Source organism: Ostrea edulis, chromosome 5 (assembly GCF_947568905.1).
Source record: "Ostrea edulis chromosome 5, xbOstEdul1.1, whole genome shotgun sequence".
Classification (NCBI taxonomy): Eukaryota; Metazoa; Mollusca; class Bivalvia; order Ostreida; family Ostreidae; genus Ostrea; species Ostrea edulis.
The window spans coordinates 965,148-983,532 of record NC_079168.1 but is presented as its reverse complement, the minus strand read 5'-3'; the positions used below and the strand labels follow the sequence as shown (position 1 = coordinate 983,532).

General features: G+C 36.6%; 1 protein-coding gene across 1 annotated transcript; it reads right to left on the bottom strand.

The window, feature by feature from the left end:
• Positions 1 to 9,236: 9,236 nt before the first annotated feature.
• On the bottom strand, positions 9,237 to 16,817 carry LOC125650356 (RNA-binding protein MEX3B-like). The gene is made up of 2 exons (XM_048878573.2): positions 16,070 to 16,817; positions 9,237 to 14,048 (listed from the first exon to the last, which is right to left on the bottom strand). Exons 1-2 carry the CDS (start codon positions 16,329 to 16,331, stop codon positions 12,709 to 12,711), a joined length of 1,602 nt encoding a protein of 533 aa, XP_048734530.1. The 5' UTR covers positions 16,332 to 16,817; the 3' UTR covers positions 9,237 to 12,708.
• Positions 16,818 to 18,385: the final 1,568 nt, after the last annotated feature.

Genomic DNA, 18,385 nt, shown 5'->3' with positions numbered 1-18,385 from the left:
TAATCTTACAATAACTGAGATCTACTAGATGAACATTTACATGTATATAGGTATTTACCAAGTTGACGTACTGGTTAATACGGATCTGATCCAGACTGACCAGACATCAATCGGAACCACATGAAACCTTTGAGTAAATCTTTGTCAAGAACAAGATAAAAAGAACAAAACATCATAATGAAAGTATTCATGTTTTCCCAGTAACTTATTGTAAACCAAAACCGAACCATGTTCCGAGAAACGCTTCTTCCATTTAACGCAGACACTGAAACTTTAAAATTGTCTTTTTGCCAATTAGTGTATGAATATTGAATTACATAATGTCATTAGATTTTGAATACACATGGGGATCTCTGTCATATTGTTTTAAATGGTTCTGTGTTTGATATTCGCCCACATCAATGCTATCAGTATCTCCGTCCTCATCCGTTAGCTTTAAAACACCACATGTAGATATACATGTCTGTTTTCTCGAGGTCGCATATCGATGTGCATCTTTGCATAATTCATTTGACAATCCATGTTGTCGGACTAAGGTTCCAAACCATGAGCACGTGTACATGTACTCTGCGACACACTGATGATACACCGACCAAGTACAGGGACCAAAATAATTTAGAAAATTACAGAGTAATGAAGAAAGGGTCGAGGTTACTAACCACGTGTAATCTTGTTAATATCATATTCCACACATACTTTGCTGCATAATGTGATACTAACTGTTCACTGAACCAAACCCGACCTCGCATGCAAACCGAGAATATATGTCGTTTACAGTACGGTGTAGATGTACCGGAAAAATTTTGTTTCAGGGGAACTTAGAAACATCTTCTGGGTGACCAGTCGTCACAAACAGTTGCCATAGAGATGGATGAAAACCTATTTTCACAGGACACCGTAGGGCGGTCCACTGACCCGTGGGGTTATTCTATACTAACGACATTGATAATTATTACGACTTATTCAGATAAAGCACCAATACAATCCCAAGACCCGGACTTGATTAGCAGTGTTCGATGTCATGGACGATTTACGTAATTTCGATTCTACATGTATTATTTGCATATAAAAGAGCAAAAGTTTTTTCATCAATTTTACTTTTATGATATATTATTCTAACTCTAAGTGTAGATTTGTATTCCTTTTACACGATGAAATGCAGGGATTGTAAAATCGCTAATGTAGCACTTGTAGACATTTTTGTAAGTTGAGTTTAATTATTCCGATGAAGGAACCTTGTTTGGTTTGATTGATATCGTAGATCCAGTAAATTACGAAACGCAACAAGCCAAGAACAAGTATCATATTTAGCGTGGGCCATATAGCTTTGATGGTTGAAACCGAGTTATCTATTCGGTCACTCACAGGATTTTAAGACGCATCATATTGTTAAATCTAAGTGATGATTACTCGAATGTATCCGGATTTTTCTATATTTATAATATTTCAAAGTGTACACACTTATCAAAGTATCCGGGTATATCTTATAAGAACACGTCTATCTGCGAACACGAGAAGACTCTTAGTAGTCTCGCGTACCTTTCTGAGTACTAAGGAATATCCTTTAATGATATCCCCCCGGGTGACTCTGCATACATACTGTAAAATGTTGGAAAATAGTTTCCATGGCAACGCTGGTCTCTGGCGAGGAAGTCTTGTACCAGGAGAATGTCAGAATCCTTTGAACTTTCTTTGTATATTCGTCCTAGATACGGCGCAGGCCTGATCGATACATGTATAATCGTTATTACAAGATTACGACGATGGAATGTTATCCAATTTTATGTCGGCCATCAAAATCAGTAGAAGGAAATTTCCCTCTTTTTTGCTATCGCGCATTTGGTTTCCTGTTAATCCACCCTCGCAATATCTGGGACCGTAAGCTTGTGGTGGATGACACGTTTGAACAGGAAGTCACCTTATTAGGACAATCCTCTTCACATCGAGACAGGATTCATCACTCTTTAGATTTAATCCTAATTCTCAATAAATTACAAAACATAGAACGGGGCTGGACGGACGGATTTTATTTTTGGCATTTAGTTGTGTACTGTACTAATCCAGGCGTAATTTCCCGAGAATCGATCTTTAAGGTCAGATATGATGGTCTAATGTTACGGGGCTAGTCTCTACGTTGTAATGGTGTTGTAGTAAGTAGATTGATTAGATACAGCTAAACCACACATTACGGAATTGGTGCTTTTATTCGGATACTGTTCAAATGTTATGAAAAGTAGTAAACAGCGATCGATGCTTTTTAGCTTTCAATAGTTGGTCTACAGCATCGTCGTTGGTATTAACTTTTCACATAATATAATAATTAACTTCTTCTCAGAAACTGCTGTGCAAATTTTAACCAAATTTGGCACAAGGCATCATTCAGTGAATGGCATTCAAACCTATTCAAATGAAAGACCGTAACGTCTTAAAGAAGAGATAATTGAGAATTATGAAAAGTTGAAACTCTTCTTCTCATGAATCATTGGTCAATTTTAAACAAATTTGGAACCTATATAACATACTTGGGTAAAGGAGATTCAAGTTTGTTCAATCGAAGGACCATACCACGCCATCTTCAAAGGGTAGATGATGAGGACCATGAAATACTGGCTGTCAGGTTTACAAATCATCTCATAAAGAACCACTACACTAATTGCAACAGAGCGTGATACAAAACAGCCTTAGGTAAAGGGCTTTGAAAATTGTTCAAATATTTATTTATAAAACAAAATGATATCTATAAAATCTGTTAAATTAATACAACATGTATTCTTTTTGGATTGAAGTTAAGAATGCTTAAAAAGGGGTGCCTGTTTGGTGAGCAGATCTTTTTTTTTTTCCTTTCGATCGAGTTCGATATTGCGGCAATTGTCGGTTCCAAAACGAGACTGTGTTCATGAGAAGTAATTCCTGTAAATTTGGTTACTATTTACTAGTAGTTTATCGACAATGCAATAAAGTTCTTCAAATGCATAAAATCCATTTTGTTGACCTTTAAGTGCTTAAATTCAAACATGTAAATTACTTTGAATGCGCCACAAATTCGCATCATAACAGAATGTAGAGTAGTACACAGTACACATGCGTACTTTACAGATATTTCATTTACAAATAAAGGTAAAGATTAATTGATTGAAAACTTCGTATTTAAATGATGCCCCTTTCCGGGTCAGGATTGAGTCACAATGGGATAAATATACAAGTAGCTTTTAAATTCTCAGCTGTAATTTTTAAGGATAAGTATGAAAGCATTATATTATTGCCCTATAATACATATATTTATATTGAACTACAGATTATAATGTCATCAAATGGGATCAAAGTTTAAAATGTTACTCATTTGAGTTGATTCGACTCAGGCTACCATTGTGGCCGATGGGCCTATATAAGATGCTACATGTGCCGGTTCCATTAGAGTGTCCCCAAACCGCGGGAAATATAAGGCCCTGCAGAAGGTGTACCTAGATATTTCAGCTTTTCGCCTTTCTTCGCTTGGGTGTTATGGTTACGGAAGTTGAGCGTATACTTTTACATAACAGACTGGTTATGTACATGGCGATAAAAATCATGAAAGAAAGATTTCTCTTTCTATCGGCCGGGCACATTGAAATGACCACAACAAGAAGAAATTGTTTAAATTAAGGTATTTCTATGAATGACAGGCTTTGACATTTGTCTGAAATGGCACTCATAAACTTGCTAACTGTCTGTGTTCCCGCGCTATAGAATCTGAGCAGCTGATGATCTTACTAAAGGCAGTGCGCGGTATTCGTGATTTCAACAACGAAGTGTGGATTTGTTGTCAATATTGAGGATATGACCAGGGGGGTTTCCTACCATTTTACACTGGGTCCAGGGTCTTTATAATTGGGAAAATTGACGCGTAAAATGTTTTAATTGGGAAAATTTTAAAAGAATTACTTTGTTCGTAATAATCATTAAAAAAAGAACCCCCCAAAAACCCCACTTTTTTTTTAAAGAATACGAGAATTGTCCAAAATTTCGTGGACAATCATCGCTAAAGATGCGACTACCAAACGCCTATAGTTAACAAGTTTGGATAGAGGTATGCAACACGTCAATTACTTTCACATAGATACACTTAGGTATTTTTATATACTCTGGATAGACAGGTCCGAACACTAATGTAAACAAATCTGCATCAAGATTTTTGAACTCCGCTAAAATATCATTTATTGAACATCAAGGGAAAATGATACGAAAACAGCGTTGATGTCTGTTCTGCGTGTCTCTGTGAGCTAATTTTGGCAAAATAAGATTTAATGACGCCTCTTCGCATTAGAATAAAATCTTGTTTAGTAGCAGACAAGTATCACTAAAAATATAGGTTACAAACGAAAATGTTTTTCAAGATTCATTATGTAATAATTATGTTTGGAAAAAAAAAGTCATACGAATGTATTTCTTAAGAAAATAAAGCTTTAGATCTGTCGAAGAAGTTGGATGCAGATCTTCAAATCATATGAAAAGCACGGATACAGGGGTATATCAACTTCCATTGAGAAGATGTGATGTCTGGAAATGACCATATCCATTTACATAATGACAGGTCAAACTATTATCAAAGCGTATTTGAAGTAAGTAAACGGTAAGCGAAGTTTCTCTTATGAACACGTACAATATACTTTCCTGTCTGTCTGTCTGCAATCTCACTATATATATGATACATCTTTACATATTGTCTACTGAATATATGATGAACATTTTCAATTTCATAAATTTAGACCCATGCAGTTCACAAATTCTTCCTCCATATGCGTAAGCATGTTTGTGAAACATCAAGTATTTGAAATTGTTTTGAGGATCGAGAACAGGTCAGTTGAGCATCCCTCCATGACATATTGTATGATAAACCTACATCTCTCTGTAGCATCGCGCCATGACATATTATATGATAAACCTACATCTCTCTGTAGCATCCCGCCATGACATATTGTATGATAAACCTACATCTTTCTGTAGCATACAAAAAGCCATCAAACACCAAGAAAGAAAACAGGCAATACTTTCCTCTATTTTGTCTTTGTCAGTATATAATGTTAAAAGGTTTTCCCATCCATATTCCACCCTTAATATTCTGCGATTATAGGTTTCTGATACTCCGAGGGAACATATCTCATTGAAGTAAATAGTAGATATGTGGATCACAGACTCACCTGAGTCACCAATGATTTCGCCGCTCACATGAGTCACCACAGATCACGCCGTTCACCTGAGTCATCACAATTGCGCCGCTCTCCTGGGTCACCACAGATCACGCCGCTCATTTGAGTCACCACAGATCACGCCGTTCACCTGAGTCATCACAGATTACGCCGCTCACCTGAGTCACCACAGATCACGCCGCTCATTTAAGTCACCACAGATCACACCCCTCATTTGAGTCACCACAGATCACACCGCTCATTTGAGTCACCACAGACCACACCGCTCACCTGAGTCACCACAGATCACACCGCTCATTTGAGTCACCACAGATCACACCGCTTACCAAGTCACCACAGATCAGACAGGTTACCTGAATCACCAAGATTAGACAGGTTACCTGAATCACTTTGAATTTTCCCTGTTATCGATTCTTGTACTCAATGATAAAACGAGCACGTACGAACGCGCGAACGTTTGACCTAGAAATTCTCCCTATCAGGATTCTTTTGGGAGATAACCACATCTAGTCATAGGATCAAGATACATTCATGCAAACATTCTTGGCAAAAATAATTTGAAGCAATTTAAAAATTGCTCAATATATCAGAAGCCATGCCAGCCATCTTCGAAATATTGCTTTTAAAATCCCGAAGCATGAGATTAATTGATTGTATATTGTTTAAGGCCCTGCTCCAGAATTTTTCACTCATATGGGGACGTCATCATTGCCGGTGACGGGCTGCAAAAGTTAGGTCTATACTCGGCGCATAGGGCCTTTGAGCTAGGAGGGATCTATATCGTGCCATGCTGTGACATAAAGAATCAAAGGCCTGAAAGGAACATTGTACGATTCTGGATTTTAAAGGCGGTGGTATGCATTTTGCTCACTCGAAGGTAAAGATGAGAAAGTATTTTTTTCAACATGATCCGGACAACGTAAAATGTACCATCAAGAAAGAATCAACCGTCAACGTGAGATAAATGGGCTGGTTTTTTTTATTCAAATGAAATATGGTAATTTTTTGTTTGTTCTACATCCCTTTGTAATTTTTTTCACTCATACTGAGATGTCATCAGCTGAAGGCGAAGTACCTCAAATGTAAACCTATTCTAAGCGCTCAGGACCGTAGCAGTGAGGGTTCTTAAGCGTGCCAACGCCTGTCGGACCACTAGACTTCCGTTTTTAAGGTAATATATGAATGATTTAATTCTTATTGTATTCTAGTCTCTGATTGGTCAAATTCCAAATGAGGAACGCAGGTATAGAAAGTCAACGTGTGCAATGCGATACTTCGGTTTAATACACATATTGTTTTCTCGTTGTCAATTAGCATCTACTTGTACGCAAATCACTGTTGTAAAACATCTTTCTCTGTGTGATGATCGAATAATAGATCAAAACAAAGATATTATATTCGAATTCATGATTTAGGAAGTAAGCATTGCCCTGTTCGTTTTGAAATACATTTCTTAATGGGGAAAAGGGGAAGGGAAGATAGTTTCATTGCTTGATCCGCCTTTCAACAAAGCAAACAAAAAATCATACGTCACATTTTATCACATGACGTCAGTCACATTGACATGTGGATCGCGATTTGTCACTTGCGTATACATATTTTCTTGTGTCGGATTTACTATTAGCAACAACGTTGCATGCAAGGGAAAGTTTCCATGTGGTAGAAATTTTCAGAGTTAAAAGTCGCAAATTATTGCATTTTTTGATATTTGGAAACTTACTTTCGGTCATTCTATAATTAGAGGTCACGTCATCAAGCTAACACTAACTTGATGTGGGTAGCACGTGATCTGTGTGTAAACATTGACTTTGGGTGGGCCTACACAATGCAATTTTCCGTATTTTCTCAATCTGTCGGAGATGAGCGACTTCAAAGTCGATCTCTAAAGGGCAGCGAAATACGCATTACATAAATAGCGTACACGTATTTTCTGTCAGGACAAACTTCACCTTCAATACAATATTTTAATAAGTAGGCTCCGCGTAACTAAAATTATTTTAAAGATGACTGCCTTCACAGCTAGAGGCTTCGTCGTTGCTGCTAAATGCATCTGCTAAGTGCATCATTGCGCGGCTCAGTTGACTAAGTCACTTGTGTTTTTCCGAATTTATGTACATTTTGATAAACGAAGGTTAGTTCCTTTGTTTCTTGCATTTAATTTTAAGGAATGGCTTTAATTCTGGGGCATATTAGCCTATACGAGTTTGGGACAGTTTACGCTTTTTTATAATCAGTTTTAATTCTGGGCCATATTATACGAGTATAAACTGGTTTGGGTCCATTTTGCGGATTATAAAAAAGCGTAAACTGACCCAAACCAGGTTATACTCGTATGATATGCCTCAGAATTAAAATCATTCCTTTAAAAACCCATGATTATCGCTTCTAAATGCCGAACGTTTGGTGAAGGAGCAATCACTACCTATATTTTACGTCTTTTTTTGTTTGACACGGCTCGAACTCGCGACCTCCCGGATAGGAAGCTAATGCTCCATCAATGAGCTACCGCGACCGGCACGAATTTACTGAAAGGCGAAGATATCGAACAGTGATCAATCTCATAATTCCTTTAAACAATACAGAATAGACAGTTGGGTAAAGATGGATCCTTGGATATACCAGAGGTGGGACCAGGTGCCTAGGAGGAGTAAGCATCCTCTGTCGAATTTAGGTAGGTTGGTTGATAGAATTTAATGTTCCTTCGTGAATCCTTTTTAACGTTGGTGTGCTGGGTGCTCTGGGTCATTCAGTAGTGCAGGATCTTTGTTGTGCGATCGCCTACTTCGATAGGAGGTCCCGGCTTTTAAAGTCTCCCTCGCGTGCTTGTCGAAGGAACATTGGTATGTTTTAGACAGGTTGAAACAGCCTTGTGAACAGACTAAGCCGCCGCGGCATTATTCAGCGTTAGGACGCAAATTTTTCAGAATCAAAACTTACGACGCAGTATATTTTAAGTAAAGTTTTTTTGTTTTTTTTTTTGCAGCATGATATATCTATACCAAAAAAAAGCTTTATTGATATATATATATATAATGAAAGCTCTATAACTACATGTGCACGTTTTTGTGTTTCTTGATATTTTTTCAATATGTAATTTTCCGACCACTGGAATTCATTGTGTGTAGACATGTGTCGGTTGCTCGCATTTCCCGTCTAGTAAAAATTGATTTCTGCATTACAATTTAGTTCTTCCATGAAATCGTTTACAGTAGTAATATTCATCGATTCCTATATGAGCCAAAAAGTTTTTTGTCAGAGGACAGTACATATAATAGAGTCCTTTGTTACCCACAAGCAGGGATATGAATCACGCAGCATCGGTCAAAGCAATGCGCCTCAAAACTCAGATATTTCCGCATATCAGAATACCAGCCACCTTCGAATCCCCGATTATTTGCCGACTGAGGGCGGTTCTGGAGATGAAGACGACTTAGTACCAGGCAATTACTTTATATTTATAGACTTATTCCAAATCAAAATTCGGTTTCGTCCTCAAGTTACAACTGCGTAACAGCACATGCCTCCGACCTTTTCACCATTCAAAAGCAACAAATCTGACCTTTGATATTCAATATAGCCTTGACCTTTCATTTCGTCAAGATGTGAAGTCGTTATCTTGTTTTGCAACCCGATTTCTATACGCACTCTATTACTTGTCTAAATATGTAATGTTTATATAAGACAGGATATTATTGTCTACACTGTCCAAGTGCCTGCAACCATACTCAGATCCGACCTGCAGGATTCTGGGGCCCGTTTTATAAAACATCTTACGGTCTTAAATGATTTTACACAGTCATTAGTTTAAATGAATGAGTAATACTTTTCTGAGGCTTAATTTTCAAAATAATTTTTTTTAAATATTTCGCATTGGAATGAATAATCTTACAATAAACGGGAATATTCCAGTATGTAAAGTTGGTCGCAAGTTCTTTTGTAAAACACGCCCCCAGAATGTGTATCAGTACTATTGAGCACTTGCTCTAGTAGTCCACATTCTCTCCAATAACCTCCCTATTCCTACTAATAGACTGAATCAGAGTCAACAGAACTATTCGGTAAGATTTTTATTTGCAGAAAAATAAAACTTTACATTTTTTTTTTTTATAATTTCACCAAATATAATATTCAGGAGCCTCTACTGGAGACCCAGATAAAATAAAAAATATCTTTATACTTTTTGTCAAACAGTTGCATCAATAATCAAAAACTTGACATACGATACATTAGTAAATAATATTAAAATACAAAACACTATCTAAACATGGAGCTCTATACAAGACAAGATAGTCCAAGCTTCAGTATATATTACTCTCAAAATCACAACAAGGTTACAAGTATTTTTACATAAGTTATCTGTTCGTCTTTATATAATACTGCAATAATTTGTTCACTACATTTGAATACAGTGCGATTCGATTAAAAAGCAAATCCGGAGGGTTGTTTTTTCAGATACAAGTACACTGCGCTTGATATAAAGGCCATTAAAATAAATTATACATTCATACCTATATAATTGTCAGATATATCTCATTATGTCAATACTACATACATTTCATCCCTTATACACATTTCAATGGTCTTTGCTGTCATGTGATCCTGACTAGGAGTCACCACCTTGAACTGAGGTCAAGGTCAATTAAGTGTCACCATTCAATGCCATTCTTATATCATAGGAATAAAATATTGTCATCTACTTCAACAGTATTTGTAAAATATTTCTTTTGACAACTGGATAAAATAGACTTTAAAAAGAAACAAATGCAGTGGGCCTTGAATAGAGACCAAGATTTGCTAAACAGTGAGTTAGTGATTTACTATGTAAATGGGAAATTGCATAATTAGTAGATCTCTTTGTCTGGAAGAGAAGCCAGGCTCTGTGTACACAGTAGATGGGGTAATTTTCAGATCTGCTTTACATATGAAAGTGCATCAATACCATTACACAGTGTTCCATCCACATACAGTGATACATTATGCATAAATAGTTTGTAGTGGGTTACTCACACACATCAATATTATCCATTAGATTGTATATAAAAATAAAAGGCAAGAATCATCTAATTGCAAACTTGAAAACATTGAATATGGTTTGGTATTTTTTTTTTTGACATTATGAATTACAATTAAAAGACAGAAAAAAAAAACAATTGTGAGATACTAAAATGAGCATAAAATGTTTTACATGATGAATGATTCTAAAATGTCTGACTAGCTCCGGAAAACAATACACTTAATATCTTTGGTTATGAAGTGGGGGTATTTTTTTCTGGCATGATTTTAAGTTTTTTTTTGCTCCCATGAACTACTAAAATACTACTTTTCCATGATCAAATAACACTTTTGAGCAGAAGAGTGTGTTGTGAATAAGTACCCTGCGTAACAGAGAAATTAAAAAAAAATAATAAAAAAGATTCTCTTTTGACATGGTAAACCGTGGCTTTGGTAATAAAATTTGATATTCAATTCACACTGCACTAAAACAACTCATTTAATTTTCCCTCCGAAAGTCCAAATTTGATCAGATTCGAAAATAAAAGCTTTGGACCATTTTCTAATTATAGCATCAACAAAATAATCTCTAATGAAAATCTAATACTAGACATATAATTAATGGAACATGCAACAAAGAAAAAGAAACTCATACAGCAACTACTCAAATGGGACCATCTCATCAAAAAACAAAGGCAGATTTATAAAATAATATCGGCCCTATGCTTTCTCTATCATTAACTTTATATTCCAAGCAACACTTTAGCAGTTCCATGGAAATAAAATTGGCAAACTTAAAAACAGAGCACCATATAGGCATATTGTATAGAATATCTATAACACAAGTGCAGTTTTAATGTCTGCACAACAACACAACCTTGAAAGTTAAGATATGACGTTTACAACAAAATTATGCTTTACATAACAAAACCTAGAAAAACTGATATGGCAAACAGATCTAACTGTATACATAGGTGACATGTTGTGAGTGACTGAGAGTAACATATTTGATTAAACAGACTTATTGCACAGTAATGTTGGTATGATTACTCTTTGATATTACTTCTAGATATCAAATGACTTGGTACATACATATAATATGTATATATAAATATCATGGAAATTTTGAAAAACAGAAAATTAACATGTGGGGTGTTCTGGTATATCTGAAAATAGTGATTTTTTTTTTTTGGACATTTTTTTTAAATTGTGGAGTAAATTGGTAAGTTTTATTTCTTACCATGTTGAAAAAATTCTGATAGATTTAGTAAGTCGGAGATAAGAGGAAAGAAGCCACATGCTTAAGGATACACATAATATACCGCAATGGAAGCTTATATATTCAATATCACATACAATACAGTCATATATATAAAAATATATTTCAAAGGGAACATATTGTAAACCGATTCACACTTACATAAAGGTGTAGAAAAATATTCCAAGGACGTGGGGGCGACATCCGTTTGTGTCTGGGTATTTTCTTGACCAGCAATCGTCCTTATACACTCAACAAAAAAGGTAAAATTACACACTATGTACATATATCTATATATATATATGCATCATGTACATATATAGATATATATAGATTCAAGATGAATGGACAGTAAATTTGACAAACATTTTGACAACAAAAAATCTACGATTGGTGCCGTTGAAAAATAAACTATTCCATTTCATTGCATATATATATATCAATACAAGAGGAAAAAGAGCTGAGTCTGATAATGGGTGCATGGAAATGAACATTTAAACATCTTTAAAAAAACCAATCTATTTGATAGGTTGTAATGAACACATGAAACTTTATCTGACTCCGTACAAAAATAATGGGGAAATTTATCCATGAGAACAGGGGATTCGCTCCTACATTCATTGGTTCACTCTCTGAATCAAAGCCAGCAATGTCAACTGGTTCACAATGTTCAACTGAATCAAAAAATAGTGTATACAAAAAAACGGCAATGGTAAAGCTAAGTCTGTTGGTGATTTCTCTATATATACATTCACACACTCTCTTAAACAACCAATACTATAGTTAACAATGAGACATTGGATATAAAAATAAATTCTTTTGCAAATAAAAAATTAAACTACTGTGCTTGCTGATTAATAGATATACAACTAATTAAGGCTAGAAAAATAATAATGTGTCTAAAGCCTGCAGTTCATTTGGTCCACTTCACTGCTGGAATTAAAATGGCTGACTTCGGCTGCTTGAAGTGAGGTATGTCCTGAATTGCCTTCCACAGTCTGCCAAATCAACGTCAGGCTTTCAAGAGATGGGAATACAATGGCTGGTGCTTTCTGATAGGAAAAAAGTCCGCTTTTGCATTGCATAGCACTGCTTGTCAAGTCCAGAAGGATCCTCACTAACAGAAAAATCCAATTACGTAGATATATATAAAACATAATCTCAATATGTAATGAACAAAATGCACACTGTTTAAGGATTCTGTTCCATAGTTTTTGTGTTGGTTTGCTTTTTTTGGGGAGGGGGATTTTCTCAGATTTTTAAACCAAATTGTTACGTGAATATGCGCATTGCCTGAGAAATGGTTTGGTGGCAAACTGGGCAGCTCCGGTCACTGACGGGTTTTTCCACGATCAGATTCGCACACTCCATACAGAAGAGATTATGTCCACATGGAACGAGGGCAGCCACGATTTCACTATCTGAACACATTAAGCACTGTCGTCGTGGACGACCGTTTACCATGGGAACCTGCACAGGAATGGAGACGCCTCCTGATGTTTTCTCTAAGGATGCTGTGGTAATGGCAGATGATAAACTGGTGGCCAGTCCCATGTCCACCCCAGAGGTATGTGGGAAAGTTGAGCCCTGGGTCCCATTCAGTGATGACTTGAGCAAGCCACCTTCAATGAGATTAAGAGGTGGAGATGGAGGATTGCTGCTTGAATTCCCATTGGATGAACTGGTAGGCGAGTCAGTGATGGAAGGAGACATCTGACGTGGGGTGCTGTTTCCAAGGCTACTTGGGCCACGGTTGGAGTTACCAGTACTGGTGGTGAAGACGCTGGACACCAGATTAGAGTTGTCCATGTCTGACCACACAGAGTGGGAAGGAAGGAAAGGATCGAAGGAGGGGGACCCACCAAGGCCTTCATCGTTGTCAAAACTTCCAAAGCAGTTGAAGTTTCCTATCATATTTCCCAAAGAGAAATCGCCCATTTTAGATCCATTGACAGTTGGAAAACTGAAAATGTTGGTGTCACCATTGTGTAGAGCATTTCCGTTCTGGAGATTATGAAAATTATTCAAAGCATTTAGTCCATTATGAGCCTTGCCAAAACCTTGAAATATTTCTGAATTTCCATGTAATTCATGAAATCCGGAGTCGATGCCATTGGTTTGAAAGTCATCTTCATTCTGTCCATCGATAACACCCCCAGTGCGGATAGCGATGTGGCTCTCAATTTCCATTTTGGCTTTATCCACATTTTCTGGCAACCCAGTAACTTCGAACACGGGCTCCTTGTCACGACTAGGGGTCACAATGTAGGTGTGCGTCTGTTGTTGAATCCGCTTGATTGTGGCTCCTTTGGGTCCCACGACGAGCCCCACCACACGGTAGGGCACACGTACTTGGATTGTAACCTGGCCTGGTGTGCTGGGGCTGGGTGGGCCATTTGGCCCAGCAGTAGTGACCGATGATGAACTGGACACACTGCTGTTTCGTCGCGATGCTCTGATCTGACTGAAATGCTCCGCTGCTGAGAGAATTTCTCGTTTTGCCATGGCAACATCTTCCTTTCGTCCCGTCACGACAAATACAGGCTCTTCCCCACGGACTGGTGTTTTTATATACGTGTTCGTCTTGGCTCTCAAGGCTTTAATCTTGCATCCTGAATAGAGAAATGCAATATTAATGTCTGTTATCCATTATTTCTCCTGGTGATGTTAAGAATGATGGAGAGAATCACATATTCAGTAAAAAAAAAAATCAATATCTGAATTACAGAATACCAAATGTGACTAGATTCTTTTGTATTATTACAGTGTGTTAGAATGCCTTTGACTGTAATTGAATATGAAACTGGACAATTTCCTCTGGAATGCCAAATAACATTGATTTATAACAATAAATAAACATGCTATTCTGCCTGGACTCAATAGTGTATTGGCAGCATGTACAAACTAGCTCTCACACCTGAAGCCCCATAAAACAATAGATACATTGTAACCCTGTAACTCCATCTCTGTGTTAAGCTGCCATTACCCTGGGAGTTCTGGCTCCAATTACCCAGTGTGCACAAACTATGTGCCACAAGTCCTTTACTGTTTACAAGGGATGGGAAGAAACCAGATGTTGGTTACATAACACACATGAAATCAAGGCTACACAAAACCAGGGCCTTCTAAATCAGGACCAACTTTCTTTCATCTGTACTGACTGTGTAATATGTGTGAAAATGTTTCTGTCTGTGCAGAATAAATTCCAGAGCTTGTTTCAATGCTTGAGCAGAATTGTTATCTCTCACATCTGATTTTACATCATGTAGCTCGCCTTCAGAAAGTTCAGACCCTAATCACAAATCCAATGATTCATGCCTGTGTCTGTTTGAAATTAAGTGACTTATTCAGACACCTCCTCACTGACCTTTCACCAATTTCATGTCTTGAAAGAGACCCAATATTAACATTCACACTCATACACAAGTGTTGGGAGTCTATTCCTGTTAAAATATCTCCCAATCTAAATCTGTACTCAGTCACAGCAGCCTGGGAACCTTATCTTATCGCTGAGACAGGAAATCCTTTAAACATTTTAAAACTTTTTGAAAAGATACCACAGAACTGCTTGAATGCTACAAAAATATAATTCTTAACCTTTGTTTATCCAACTCTGATAAATTTGTTTTTGATGAATGAAAATGATTTTCTATAGGAATCAAGCAAATTCACGATTACAATGAACATGTCTTGTGTATGGTGATACATATCTAGACACTTGTGTATTTAGATTGCTACAAGAGGTTTCAGGAAACACTTGTGCATGTCCTGCTTCCAGCAGCCTCTTGATCAAGTACACACAAGAGAATATTCTTGACCCTGAGAATGTTACAAGAACAGGAAAGCCGGGAAGACTACTTTCAACGAGCACAACATCCGTGTAATTAACAAATTGCTATTCTAATTAACTGGTCAATTTCTATTGTGGACTTTCGATTCAATGCACTGCTACCCTATGAACTTAAAAACAGGGAACTCATTACTTTACGATCACTGCTGTGCATTATTTCCTATTTCAATCCCCTAATGAACTAATTCCTAATTTAATGTCTGGCTTCATTAATGTTTAATTTACAATGACTCAATACAATAACAGTCAATTGTGAATTTATGAATTGGAGAATAAAATTTCACCAAAACAACAACACACAATAAATTTCAAATAAAAAGAAAAGCACGTGTGCTTGTCGCCAAGTGTTTGTTTTCTTTGTCTGGAAATTATCAATTGACAGTGCAAACGCAATTAATAAATAACTTATACACAAAAATTTCAACTACTGTCTTTCTTTCTCTTCAGTTAAAAATTCCCATTAAAATAACAGCAACTCGTTTCCTTTCGGGTATCGAATTTCAACCCCCTTATCACCACGTGGTTGCCAATATTTTCTTTGTTCATTGTTATTATATCGACAATGTCAACTGCTAAAAATAGAGTTTTCCTAACCAAATATTTCATCAAATCTATATTTAAGCTTTACTAACCATGAAACATTACTGTGTATGTATATAATTCAGTTTACTTGCTACACGTGCAAACGAAATATATCGCGGGACAGTCGAGCGTGACCGATAAACAATGACTTCCTCGTGGTCTCGTGTTTATAAGAATGTATGAAATTCACACGAAACTCACCTTGTCTGCCTACAATTTCAGCTACATGCTCCGAACTAGGGACGGGTACACATTCCGTCATGTTTGCACTACGTTTCCTCGTTTCAGCGTCTATGGTTGATGATGCGAGGTTTGGAACCTCATCTTCCCCATTCATCCTCAGAACCGAGAGCTCGAACGCAAGTTGCAGTGCGCGATGGTCCTCGTGAACTTGGGTTGCATTCACTTCCGAAAACATGTTAGCTGGCATCTTTGTGGACGTCTGGTTGATTATGCCAAGCATGTGGACTGTTTCGTTTCATAAATATTCTTCGTTGTTCCGTTGAATCTTTGTCCGCTACAGTTTAAAGCGCGCACTTTTACCTTTATGACTCGATTCTTCACCGCACAAAGCAATATGTTCAGTGACGTCATTTTCCACAAGATTCCGCCAAGATCGCCATCTGTTCTGATCGCTGATTGGCTACTCCGTAATTCATGGGCGGGGCTTTCATTTGACCTCTACAAACAATAACAAGCTAGAACTGAGAGCGCTTAGACTAACAATGGATTAACGAGGGTGATCAAGATTGTCAGAGTTTATTTCAATGATTCACTCGGACTATTTAATCGATATCATCTGCATATTTAATGCTCTTTCTTCGTCTTGTATTTTTTATTATAAATTTGAATAGCATATTATTTCAAATTCGATTTTTACTCAATGAAATAAAATATAAGTATAGGCTTACAATTAAAAAAGAATATATGAATATATATATATGATAAGGAAATTCTGCTTTGAAGATGAATGAAAGTATTTTTTGAAATCACAAATACATGTATGTTGTACATAGTTGACATTTCCATTCAAGGCAATTTTTACACTCTGGGAGAGACTATATTGAACCACTATGTGGATAAGTAATACTTGAATAATTTATGTTTTTCTATAGCAGAGGCAATTTTCTAAGTCCCAATTCTACTGTTGAATAAAACATGATGGTAATTGCCTTTCACTGTAATTAGATTAATATACATGGGATGGTTTTGACGGACAAACAAAAAGCTTTGCATTAGTAAATTAGACAATGAATACACATGTAATAGCACGCGAGCGAGGCGCACAATGGTCCCATCAGCATTGGGTACCCGGGATATCAAAATTAACTTTGATGCGAAAAGGAGACGAGATTGAATCGAGATGGTGTTAAGTTCTTGTCATTAACTGGTTGTTACACGTAAGTATTTAACACCAAGGAGAACCTCGGGGAGGGAATGGCAATCTACAAACAGGTGTTTCCAGTGGGACGAGCAGCAATTTACCCCAAAATGGCGCCATTTTTTGCCTAGCAGTGAGACAAGTGCCATAAATAATCGTTCATTACGATGTCAGCTAGCTCTTTAGCGTACACCGCCGTAAGGGTGGTGATATAATTACAGCTTATATATACATAAATTTACGGAATTCTTTCTTCTTCTTTTTTCTGTACACAATTTTTTAAAATTGAAAATCAGCAATTTCAAATTTACACGATTTCAAGAAAGACATAATAAAAAATATTATGTCTATACAACATAGAAATCTTACGCTGAACACATTTAAAAATTCTAATCATAAACGGAGTTCGAGGTTAACACCACTTTATTTATATTTTTTCAAGAGGTGTGTATCTTATCAAAATAAAATTGTATCTTTCTGGAACATTTGTAAATATTTCATCGAGATTTGAGCCCCATCCTTCGCGTGCTCAGCTGCTGGTCGTTAGATTCGTTCCCAATAAAGTATCATCACATCATAAAAGATCTTATCGGGGGCTTGTTTTTCGGTTGTATCATTCTGAGATCGATAGATCTATCTTAAATATTTTGTAAATTTCTTTTAATTAGCTCTAAAGAACTCTTATAGAATCAGGCATCATGGGTCCAGTTTCATCAATTGGTGCAATTGTGCCGAAATATAAATCATTTTGATTGAGTTGGGGGGGGGGGGGTTAAAATTCTTTAACAAGCGGACAGACACACAGATCGACAAATGAATGTAGGAATCAGACCATGAAGATAGACATGTTGATTTGAAGAAGAAGAAAAACTTTAGCGAAGTATATTCATTAACTTCGTATCATGTACTAAATGGATACATTGATTATTTTTAAAGGGGAAATGGGGTTCAGGTATCAAACAAGATGAAGAAATCAAGTTTTATATTCTAACGCGGGCGATATCAATACAAGATTGTTACAATCGTGAACTTGTTTTGATAACAATCATCAGGAAAAGAAAAATCAGGTATCACAAACCCTCATTTATAACGTAATTTTAAAACGATGTGAATCTTGACGTTTGACAATTTAACCG